At 45.0% G+C, this 13,049-nt stretch overlaps 1 protein-coding gene across 1 annotated transcript in view; it reads right to left on the reverse strand.

Moving 5' to 3' along the window:
* The window catches only part of LOC142784403 (beta-scruin-like), a 315,658-nt gene that overhangs the window by 209,506 nt on the left and 93,103 nt on the right, over positions 1-13,049 (reverse strand). The window contains exon 6 of the mRNA XM_075882771.1: positions 5,980-6,096. Coding sequence (XP_075738886.1) covers positions 5,980-6,096 — 117 coding nt within the window. The remainder of the gene's footprint in view (positions 1-5,979; positions 6,097-13,049) is intronic.

Raw genomic sequence — 13,049 nt, forward strand, 5'->3', positions numbered from 1 at the left:
TTCTTATCACATGCTGTTCAGTTCTCGACGTGTGTCGGGCCACCCAAAATTGTCGCCGCGGTGCCGGGAGGGTCCGTGACGGCGTGCGTAAAGAAAGGGTTTCCCCGTAATGGGTCGGTCGACATGCGGTGTGCGTAAAGGAAGGGTCTCCCCTTAGTGGGTCGGTCGGCTCTTTTTACCTTTAATCTTCGTCCGTTTCCCTTCAATGGTCATCAAGTGGTAGGCGAACGAAAACACTTTGTATGTGCATGTGGAAAAAAGAAGAAAAGAAAAAATGAATGAAGAAAAAACGAAAACAAGAATGGACAGTGTACACGTGCGAGTCAGTCAGAAAAAAGCATGGTCTCCAGCTATCAATCTTTGTCACCAATTTCCTCTTGGCTTACTTCTCGGAGGCAGTTGAGTTCACCGGGTTCCTCGTTGATGCCGGCTACTAATGTTCGAAATTTGAAAATAAAATATGCCTCACGCTGTTCACGCTCGTATATTTTCAAAACTGTGGTTTGGCAGGCGCAGATGTCTAGATAAAGGTAGCTTCGGCAGTGTAGTGGCGTGGTACCGGTGAATATTGAACCGCAGCCGAAATGGCGTGTCTGTTTGGCCGATATATTCTTGTCCGCAGATGTTGCAATATAGCATGTATACTACGTAACTGGAGTCACAATTAAGGCTTTCAGTTATGCAGACTTTGCATTATTAGAGGAAATAAAGAGTTATTAGAGAAAAGATAAGGAAAACGATCGGGAAGCGTGGCAGACACAGCCACTTCAGTGCGAAGCTTACCGAACGGGCCTTCAATGACAACGGCAGCGACTGGTAAGCAAGCACTCTCCTCCTCGGCAGCTTGTCTGATGCACGCGCAATCTCCTGTAAAGCCATCCTGAGACACCAACGAAGGATGGACAACGTCCATGGTCGCCGCTGAGTCTTGAAATGCTCGACACGTTTTCTAATTCACACTAATTTCTTGGAGATACAGCTCTAACAACCGCATGTTCTTTTCCGATTCTGGGATTATTACGAAAGCAAACTCTTGCTTAGATTTTATCACGATGTGACCTTCCTTTTTGCAGTTGTAGCAGATTACCGGCTTCCATGATTCAAACGCCCGTGTGGGATCAGTGCGTTGTTTAACAACGTCACTTGAATTCTCCGCTTCCGTTTGCCCTTCCCCTACAGTGTCCTTCGTAAAGACGGGTCCTTCCTGAAATTACGGTGCGGAGTGGCTTTGTGTTGACCAGATGTTTTTGAAAAGTCCTGTTTCTCTTCATCCTTTTCAACGCGCCCTGCCCTGCTATGCAACGTTCAGCGAGTATAATACTCCTCAGCTAACTCTGCCGCCTTTGTACCTGTACTTCACCAAGATTGTCCTGCAGCCAAAGCTTGACATCCGCCCCACCGTGGTGGTCTAGTGGTTAAGGTACTCGGCTGCTGACCCGCAGGTCACGGGTTCAAATCCCGGCTGCGGCGGCTGCATTTCCGATGGAGGCGGAATTGTTGTAGGCCCGTGTGCTCAGATTTGGGTGCACGTTAAAGAACCCCAGGTGGTCAAAATTTCCGGAGCCCTTCACTACGGCGTCTCTCATAATCATATGGTGGTTTTCGGACGTTAAACCCCACATATCAATCAAAGCTTGACATCCTCCTCGATGCAGTGGTAGAATCGCTCCAATGCAATGCATTCTACCACTTTATCGCGATCGTCATAAACACCTTCGCTCTTGAGCTATTCAGTTTAATGGGCTTCTTGACGAAACGTGAAGTCAACGTGTGACTCATTCCCATTTTTAGCATACCGGAAGCTCTGCCTGAAAGCCTCCAGTGATAACTTATAACGTCTATATAGCACTTCCTTAACCTTGTCATAGCTCCAAAACGCTTCCCTCGACAAGCACGTTATCACGTCGGACACAACTCCAGGAAGAAGAGCTAACAAGTTCTGCGCCGAAAGTGACTGCTCCAAAGCATTTCGCTCACAGACGTGTTCAAACTTGACGAGATACTTTTTCATGACCTCGCCTACTACGTACGGTGGCAGTTGGTTGTGAATTCTCTGACCCCTGACCAGAACTATCGAGGAAGCTATGCTAGGCGCCTGCAAAGACTGTGGGATTGCCAATTCTATTTGTTTCAACTGAATGCGCTCCTGTCTATCAGCTTTCTCAGGGCGTTTTTGCCTTTCAGATTGTTCACGTTCGCGGACTTCTCGCCTTTCAGCTTCTTCGCGTTCTTGAACTTCTTACCTTTCAGCCTCCTCATGGCATGCTTTGGTTTTCGCCCAGGCCTCATCGACTTCCTCAGTTGTCACCCTCATGATCTCAAGTATGTCTTGTTTCATCTCGCATGACCCCAAAATAAGGCGAAGATCCTCACAAATGTTGATGAGTTCCTTTACTTTCAAGGCTCTCCATCGTTCACTCTAGCCTGTTGCTTGCCGTACCTACTAGATGCTTGGTGTACCTACAATATTGCTAAAATATGATTGCCGTACTTACTATATGTCTACTAGCCAGACGAGCAAGCAATTTTTAACACTGCCATGTTACACTTTCATGATCGCAAGGACTGTACGGACGAGAATAGAGTGATTGGTGGTGACAGATCATGGTGTCCGGGTGAGCAGAGGGACAAACGCCTCGATATGTATATATCAGCAGTTCAAAAAGATATCATCAGAGCGTATGAAAAAAAAATCGGCCATTTCGAAACAACATGTCAAATTCAGAACGAAGGGCACTCGATGAACTACGAAAAAATACTGAAATTCCTATCAAACCGGCTGATAAAGGGGACTGCATAGTAATTCTAAACACGTAGGACTACTTAAAGGAAGGGGAACGACAGCTACCAGACACAAAATTCTACAAAGAACTTCCAACTGACCTGACTCCCGAATTTGAAAGGGAGATAAAAGTAAGCCTAAACAATCTCCGCCGGGACGAGAAAATTACCGGCAAAATGTTAAAAGCAATGTTACCGGCCCATTCTGTTCCCGGTCGATTCTATTTGCTCCCCAAAATACAAAAGGCAGGTAATCCGGGTCGTCCGATAGTATCCAGTAACAGCACATCAACAGAAAATATATCAGAATTCATCAAGTCCTTAATAAAAAACATCCCCCCAAATTTTCCCTATTACCTAAAGGACACAAACCACTTCATCTGCGAAACTTCAAGTCTCGACATCCCAGGCGGCAGTTTTCTGGTGACCATGAACATCTGCTCACTGTACACCAACATACTCCACCATGACGGAATAGCGGCTATGGTTTCTGAATATGTAAAATCTGACTCATTAACTAGTGTAAGGGGCGAGGTACTGTTTACACTTCTTGAACTTGTACTAAATTATAAACATTTTGAGTTCAATGGCAAGCATTTCCTTCAGGTCAGTGGCACTGCAATGGGCACGAAAATAGCCCCAAACTTTGCGAGCACCTTTATGGCTTCACTTGAAATCCCATTCATTGAGGGACGCGCCTTGAAACCTTTCTACTACAGAAGATACTTAGACGATATTTTTATGATATGGAACCATGATGAGGGAAGTCTTTTCCGCTTCATAGAGGATTTTAACAAGTGCCACCCGTCAATAAAATTCACGCACAAAATTTCCAAAACTAGCATTAACTTTTTGGACGTCACGGTCACGGTCGAAAATGACCGCTTGTCAACAAACCATTACAAATAGCCTACAGACCGTCAAATGTACCTACATTTCAACAGCAGCCACCCAAAGCATTGCAAAACGGGTATTCCATATTCTCAGGCCTACCGGTACCGAAGAATATGCACTGATATGCGGGAATTTGAAAGACACATGAACACCTAAAGCATTCTTTATTGAAACAAAATTATCCGGAAGACATTATTGACGATGCCATACTACGTGCTCACAACGTGAACAGGAATGATATTATAAAGGGACCAAACAGAGTATCTAAAACAACTTCCCAAACGAACCTTGTACTAACTTACTCCTCATCAGCGCCACGAATCACAACATACCTTCCCGCCATTTCAACATAATCAGGCAAAGCAAACGACTAACTTCTATCTTCGCGAAGCCACCCCACGTGGTGTACCGCCGGGATAAAAATCTGAAAGACATTCTTGTCAGAGCAAAAACAACCACCCCCAAATTTCAATCAAGGTACCTTCCCTGCGGAAAAGCTCGATGCAAGGTATGCCCACAGATGGTCACAACACGTGAATCCAAAGCGAACTTCTCGGATTTCAAAGTCTGCATAACTGAAAGCCTTAATTGTGACTCCAGTAACGTAATATACATGCTACATTGCAACGTCTGTGGACAAGAATATATCGGCCAAACAGACACGCCATTTCGGCTGGGGTTCAATAATCACCGGTACCCCGCCACTACACTGCCGAAGCTACCTTTATCTAGACATCTGCGCCTGCCAAACCACAGTTTTGAAAATATACGAGCGTGAACAGCGTGAGGCATATTTTATTTTCAAAATTCGAACATTAGTACCCGGCATCAACGAGGAACCCGGTAAACTCAACTGCCTCCAAAAAGTAAGCCAAGAGGAAATTGGTGACAAAGATTGATAGCTGGAGACCATGCTTTTTTCTGACTGACTCGTACGTGTACACTGTTCATTCTTGTTTTCGTTTTTTCTTCATTCATTTTTTTCTTTTCTTCTTTTTTCCACATGCACATACAAAGTGTTTTCGTTCGCCTACCGCTTGATGACCATTGAAGGGAAACGGACGAAGATTAAAGGTAAAAAGAGCCGACCAACCCTTTACGGGGAAACCCTTTCTTTACGCACGCAGTCACGGACCCTCCCGGCACCGCGGCGACAATCTTGGATGGCCCGACACACGTCGAGAACTGAACAGCACGTGATAAGAAACGTTTGTGGACGTACACGGACAGTTGGTTTCGTTCTCAGTGTTGACTGTGGTTCTTCCTCTTTTTTACTTTCTTTTTTTCTTTCTTTTTCTTTTTTTTCTCCCCTCCTTTTTTTTCAGTTCCCTCTCACTGTAGCAAACATGTTTCAAGGCGAGAGGGACGCGGCAGCAACGATGTTTGGAAATTCATGTCAGTATAACTCACCCCCTGATGAAGGGAGGACCCCTCCCGAAACTGTTGGGAAATAAATATATTTATCCTTGTTGACAACGCTCCCGTTGTGCTATATTCCATACATACATATATATATATATATATATATATATATATATATATATATATATATATATATATATATATATATATATATATATATATATGTGTGTGTGTGTGTGTGTGTGTGTGTGTGTGTGTGTGTGCGTGTGTGTGTTTTACTTGCGATAAGCTTCTGCAAGGTTGCTTCTCATTCTGGTTACGTTTGTCTTACAATAGCATTGGCACAGCCTTTCCATTTCAATACATGGTGTAAAATGAAGCAAATGTGTTTTGGCTGTGTTATATTGTGTGCCTGCAATCTTTACTCACACCTGTGCAATATCTTTTGCTATTTGCAGATTTCTGTATATACGGGTACTCACGAACTTTATTTCACTGTATGCCCCACTCACCTTATGCCTCTTCCGGGGCATGTGATGTATTAATTAATAAAAAAATTGACATCGCAGTCAAAGAATGTGTCGTGTGTGGGCGCACGGCTCACCTTGAGAAAGCGAGGAAGGCTGTAGCAGTGCCCTCCCATCCCTATGATGATACGAACGTATCGAATGACGTTGAGAACCTCTCCTTAAGTCGCAACACCCCCCTCTCTATGATAGCACTGTATAAAGCTGACTTTACACCCCCTTTCATGTGCCACGTTGTGTGCGCCCGCCTATGGTGAGATTAAGGACAGGCAAGGTGTTCCGTGGGTCCCATGCCTTATATTTCACTGTCTAATTTCCGACTTTCCGACAATAGCTAAGGTACTCACTCAAATGACCAAGTTATATTTGAAGAGCATTTTTTCAATGAGTTCTTCCGCAACGATTGACCACTTACCGACGACGTACACGTTGTCGCCTATAATGGCGCCTGCGTGGTGATGGCGTGGCTCGGGCAACATGGCTACTCGATGCCAGCGGTCATCAGCTTCTTCGTAGGCCAGCACGACGCAGCCTAGAACAAGACAACGAAGACAGCCCGTCGTTTTTTGCATTAATTATTATTGATATTTTATAAAAGTTTGTGTGGGGTCTATCCGTCCATACTTGTGAAATTAAATAATCTTCACTTTGTGTGAAGGTGAGATGACGCACGGAAGCACAAAAACTTGCACTTATAAAGCGACACACACATAATCACTGTCCCACGTTAGTCATCATTTCACTTTGGGAGTTCTATATTATAAGGTTTTTGTCTAAACAGAAAAAAAATCAGAAAGCCATGAGTTGCCTGGTTTGCGTTCTCGAAAAAATTTTTCACGTGGCCTGAGTTTTGAACCAAGCGAGAATAATCAATTTTCAAAATTTAAGGGTATATTACAAAAAAAAACTGACAAGACACTCCTACCAGGTTCCTGTTTCAGAGATGATGGCCCGAAGTGAGCAGTTTCTGCAGCATTTTGTCTCATAGATGATTACCCGAAGCGAGCGCTCAGGAATACGGGAAGACGGGCTAGCTGGTCCTATTGCATACTGAAGCTTTAGCGCAGAAACACGAGGACAAGTACGATAGAGACACAGAGAACAGCGATTGTGCCTGTGTCTATCATATTTGTCCTCGTGTGTGTGCAATAAAGCTTCAGAGAGATCAGGGCTATACGCCTTTTCAGCAAAATTAGGTGTATACACATCTTTTTTTCGCGAGATTTGGGAGCGAGAAAACACCTTAGAAAGACAAGCCCTTTCGTGTTTTTTTCCAGCCATAATCTCGTTAAGAATTATTCAAATTGCCCAACAAGTCACTCCTTCTTTTGGCTTCCGAAGGCTTCATAAGTTGTTTTAGTTTAGCTGCTTATGCAATAGCGCTTGTGTTTCCGTCTTTTTATGTGGACGTGTTCGGTGTACTTAGGTACGCCGCTTTTTGGCCATCTTCAAGCGTGTTCGTATTTTATGTGCGTAAGCACGTTCAAGCACACCATAGAACAAGAAAGTCAGAAGAAAAGGCCAACAGTGAATCAGTGCACAGCAACACCTGTTTGCAATACTTCTATGTAGCACTACGCTGACGAATTGGCGATCATGGAATGTGAGTAGGTCGCTGAGTTCGTACGACATCTATAACTACTTATGGAAGCACAAAGCGCTGGACAAGGACGTGGACTCTTTTACAAATATTGTGACGCAATTCATGATGATGGGTCCAAAAACCTACTTAGGCTTTCTTAAGCTAGAATGTTTGAGACAATGAAGCTGGGTTAACAATTTCACAAGGAAAGCTGTCTACCAGCTTGCAAAACTCTCAATAAACAATTTCAGGTTTATTTCTGCTGTCTGCTATCAGTCTTTTCCTGCTTCCTACAGGTGCCCTTGAAATACAGAAAAACAATTGGCCCCGTATCTGCATAGTATTCTGGAAATGTCGTCGAAAGATGATAGTCTTGCGTGTGGAGACAATGAACAAGACATTTATTTGATATTCTGCGCAAAAAAATTGGTGAATGACATTCTGGAGGCGCTGCGCTTGAGTTCCTCGAGCGTGCAGCGGAGGTAAAGGAGCACATCATCTCACGTCACACGTGAAACATGAGCGCCATCTGGCAGTTTTCTTAGAAAACAAAGTGCGTGGCACTGACACAGGTGTGTGCGCCCATCTCAGAGATGATAAGGTGTAGAACGCAAGGCGACGGGTAGATGCCACCACCGTCTTGTTTTAGCAAAGCGTTGGAAACACTCGCCTTTCCATGCATGCGTTGCATGGTCAGCGCAGCGTGATAAGCGCTACGGTCCTTAAAATTACTTATGGATGCCTTTTCTAGAAAAAGACGCACATTCAGAATATGTACGTGTTGGTATGGTATCCCAGACATGCGCAATCATCTTTTTATAGGACAATTGCACAAGCATGAACGCTTAACTTTGAGCAACATTGGTGGGCGTTGCGGATGGGTTGGGCGTTTCAAGTACCCAATGCCACAAGAGTGGACAAACAGACAAATGTACAGACAGGCAGACAGACAGACCAAAATGTTTGCGTCGAACGTGCCCAGGAAATGTTTAAAAACACGCACCAAGTCCAGTTGCGCACCTGCGCTGTCATGCACTTTCGCAGAGGAAGCATATTATATGTACGCAGAACGTTAGAGAGCGCTTTAGGCACTGTGCGGTATGGAAAGTTGCGACACTCTCCTCTACTTCACCTATTTTCTTTTTCATATCCTCACTCAAAACGCCAAGCCTCCTTTCTCAACAGGTCATATCCTCTCTTGAACGGTGACCATGTGAGCACCGGATTTCACCACTTTTATATGAATAATTTTATGTCACGCTGATAACACGCTCGACTTTTATGACCTTTTCCGAATGATGGTGAAGGAGGGAGGAAAAGAGTGAGCGTGGCATGGCGGCTCAGTCAAAAAAAGTAACAATGGTATTTTAAAAAAATATCTTAGAAAATTAGGTGCTCCTACGCGGGAATTTCAAGTGGTATATTTTAGCGGGCTGCCGTAACAACTAGAAGACACTAGTATTTACTAGATAGTGAGAAACTGTCTAATTGGACGTTTTGAAAACTAGTCTCTGAATTTCAACATGAAAGTTTTGACATAAGTTGATACTTCAATATTTAGTTATTCAACGATGGCTAGTTAGTTATTTAGGTGGAAAACAAGGCATACTATGACTTACTATACGCAATATTGCATCAACTGCATGGTCACATTGTCTTAGTGTGCGTCGACATACTTCTAAATTCTGGCTAAATATAACTGGGCAGACTTGCAAAACCCACGAGACCTTCCGTAGAGGCACTAAAAGAATATATAAAGTGTTTCGTACAAGCTACACTACTATAACTGCTATGTCCCGCTAAAACTGCTATGTCCCGCTACACTGCTAAGTCCCGCTATAACTAGGATAACACATCTAGAGCTATTTGGCGCATTGAAAGAAGCCGAAAACAGCGCGCACATGGTCGGTATACAGGATCAGCGGCTGTGCCTTGTCCACCCTCCTAATGCATTTGCGCGCAGTTTTTGCCTTGTCCTCCATAATCGGGGTATTCTGGACCCAATAATTATTCCCTCATCAAAATTAACAGTTATATTGATTCATCCAAGCGGAGTCCAACCATTCTTAACGTATTTTCTAGCAACTTTGTCCTTTAGAACGGCTCTGTTTTTCCCCAATAAGCTAGGGCATAGACAGTTGAGTGGTTATAAGACGCCCTCCTTATGATCGTAAATGTGTGGGTTCAAATTCCGCGTGCCTCACGAGGAATCACTGAGCTGTTTTTGCCTGTTTGTTTGCTTCGTCCTCGTTCTCTTCTTTCACCCATGAAGGTTATCAAGCCACATAGGAGAAAGATGTGTCGGTGTTTTGCGAGAGAAGCACATGGTGAAAAGGAAGACTGGGAAAAAAGAAAGGCTTATCCCTCTACCATAGAGATTGCTAGAACACGAAAGTGAAACTTGTCTTCTCAGAAGTATTTGGGCGTTTACTGTGCATTGTTTAACCACAATGGCAAACGAATGATTGGCATTGCACCAAATGGTAATATTCTGCGAAGAACGGCAAGCAGCTCAGAACTTGCAGCTCACTCTTCACACAGAAATGTCACACAAGAAAATCACAGCATATCCACGGAATGAATGATGATTAGTGGGGCAAAGCGTCTGTCTGTCTGTCTGTCTGTCTGTCTGTCTGTCTGTCTGTCTGCCTGTCTGTCTGTCTGTCTGTCTGTGTGTCTGTCTGTCTGTGCGTGTGTCTGTCTGAGTGTTGGTGTGTCGGTCCATCCTTCAGTGCGTGTGTTCGTTCATCTGTTCGTATGCCCATTCATCCGTGCATGCGTCCATGTGGCCGTCCGTCTCTTCCGCTCAGCTTCGTCCATTCCCACCAATGAGGCGACGAGCACAAGCCGCCTTCCATGCCCCACAAACTATCCGCCACTTACAGCGATGGTCCAGGAGACTGGGAGAAGCACTCCTTCCTCACGCACCCAGGTCCAACCCAGGTGGCAGCCAATCGGAGAGTAGCGGTACAGCGCCATCTAGATATATTCTCACGGAACTGCAGTTTGTATGTACCTCTATGAGGCGGCACCGTTTATTATACTTTGTGGGAAATACTGTCTTCCTTTTTTCCCGGTCTCTTCTTTTCTCGGTTACACCTTACGCAGTACAAGGTTAGACTAACAAGAACTTCCCCTCCCCCTAAAACAATACCGAACGACCGCGAACTAACAACGCAATGCATGCTGATTGAACAAAAAGGAGGGCGCACGAAATGAGCTCGCAAATATACACAGGATGAGCGCGAACTGACAATTACATCTGTGATGCAACATCCCAAAACACGGCATGAATATGCCAGACGCCGTACGAGGTGAAGATGGGGGTGACACACCTAACCAGTGCGCCCTCCCCCCTTCAACCAGAATTTTTTTCGCTGTGGCATGCGTACCGCAATATGACCATTTTCATGCTGGGCCCCCACTTCAGACGATAGTTATAACGCGAGAACAAAACGACGACACAGAGACAAGAAGGACACGAAAGACATGAGCGCTAACTTCCAACTGAGTTTATTGCGCAGAGCACGAAAATATATAGAGCAGACAGTGACCATGTGATAAAAACCATATGGCACAAAGAGCAGAACATGAGTAAGAAAACCAAAAACAAACAACACAAAAACAAAGGCACTGAAAAACAGCAAAGAAAAAACCTAGAAGAAAACGAAACAGAAAGGTAAAGATAAAATAACTACCTGCCCGCACCGAAACCTTCGAGGAACCTGCGTTCCTTCTCGGACAAAGCCACGGAGGGCTTGCTAATACAAGGCACCTGTTCGCGTGCCATCTATTGCATGTATTGCCATGTATTAGCAAGCCCTCCGTGGGAAGTGGGAAGTGTGCATATGTTACTCGGACGACCATTTGTCGGTGCACCTTTTAAGAGCACAACACGTGCCTCAGTCTCGAGCTGCACTGATTACGAAAAGCCTGCTTCGTGCTCAACTGCAAAAAAGTGTAGTTTTAGAAAGCGCCAATCACTTGTTCTTTGACACCTAGTGGTCAAATAAGGCATACATAAGACCGAATCCCGTGAAGATAGCTGCAGTAGAGGCGTTTAAGCAACCTCACTTTGTGAAATAATTGCGCAGCTTTTTGTGGCTTTGTTACTACTTCCGTCAGTTCATTCCAAGTTTCGTCAGTACCGAATACACTCTAATGCAAAAGGGTAATAAAGTAATAAAAGGGCGTATGGTTTGTCCTTTTGGAGACTAATGGGGCTGCCACAACCATTAATCCCTTTAACGACAAACGGCACCGGGTCTAAAAGTAAGTCCCCACAGACGAGCTCAAGGGACTATCATTTAGTCCTCACATTTACACCTCAGTGAGTAACCGTTAGTCCCACAATTCACCTCAAAGAACTAACATTTATTCCTCACATTTGCACCTTATAGGGCAACTGTTAATCACCACATTTACACCTTCTGGACAACCGTTAGTCCTTACAGTTGCACCTTGCTGAACTATTGGTTGATCCACTCAAATACTAAAATCGGATGAACTTTTTATCTCCAGTTCAAACATTGTTTTTTATTTATTTTCGGCCAGGCCTAACAGTTTTTTGTCTGTTTTTCTGCGCAGTGAGCTACAAATAGCGAAGAAATGAACACGCAAAAAGCAGTTAGCCACCTATGTGTAACTGCTTTCGCAGTCACAGCAACAAGGAAAGACAAAAGTAGGACATCGAAATCTTTTATTCTTCTTCATACAAACAAATTTTCTCCATTCTTTTAAGTGAATTTGTGGTGAAGTGTAAACGTCCCGTCTCGTTGTCACATCTTGTTCACTCCTTGTGGAGCTCGTCCGATGGAACCAATAGATGACAGCCTTTGCTGACGCCAGCGCACGTAGCCTTCTGTCTGTTGTGTTCCCATGGCTGTACGTACAATAGGATTGAAAAATAGACACACGTGACAAAAGATGCACGCATATGGCAAGTACGTGCAAGTTAATACAAAAGCGTGTGTGCAAAATTTGACACACAAATAACCTTACCTTCACGTTTCGTGCAGTGACTCTGAAGCTGCTCTGACGAAAGAGATGAATGACAGGCAACGCAGATGCCAGCGCACACAGCCTTCAGCATGGTATGTGTCCACGGCTGCAAAACAAGTATGTAAAATCGTTTGTCACACGTGACAGAGGATGAACACGAATGCATATGAGAAATGCGTGCAAGGTTAAACAATAATATACGTGAGGCATGACATGCTAATATTTAACCATGATGTGACACATCGTCAAAAACTCATTTCGATGCCCGTAGCGCAACAGATTAGGAGCGGCGACCGCAGCCACAGCTCCGCGAACCACTTTGCCGCGTGCCGCCAAGAAGTTGGCGAGTTCTAAGCGAGCGACGTCGTTCAGCTCGAGTAAGCGAATGCGAGACCAAACACGGCGCTCCACGCGGAGTGTCTGCCACTAGCGAACTTCGAACAGGAGAGCGAGCATACGCTTGGTCGCCGCCACGAACAGCGCTGAGCTCGTTTGGAGCTAGCGCCGAATAAATCGATGGTAATGGGGCCATTTTCCACAAACTCGGGCGAGTGCAAATGCAGCGCGCAAACGGGAGTTCGCCGCTGCGGCCAACGGACGGCGCCGAGCTGCTTGCAACCGACTGACGGGGAAGCAATCTGTAATGGCGACCAATTTTCACTGAGTACCGACGCTAGCAAAAGCCCCACCAGCCCGTGCTGATGCTCTTACAGCGCTCGACATACTACAACCAAGCTCGTTACGAGAACCCTCAACTCGTTTTCGATGACTCCCAACACAATGACGAGGTCTCAGCCCAATATCGCCAGCCTGGAGCTCATCGCGGCGACGAAGACAGGCGAGCACTCGACGAGCGTGCGTACGGGAGACTGACAGCAATGGCGGCCAATTTCCAGGTGGTC

Source organism: Rhipicephalus microplus, unplaced genomic scaffold (genome assembly GCF_043290135.1).
Source record: "Rhipicephalus microplus isolate Deutch F79 unplaced genomic scaffold, USDA_Rmic scaffold_14, whole genome shotgun sequence".
Taxonomy (NCBI): domain Eukaryota; kingdom Metazoa; phylum Arthropoda; class Arachnida; order Ixodida; family Ixodidae; genus Rhipicephalus; species Rhipicephalus microplus.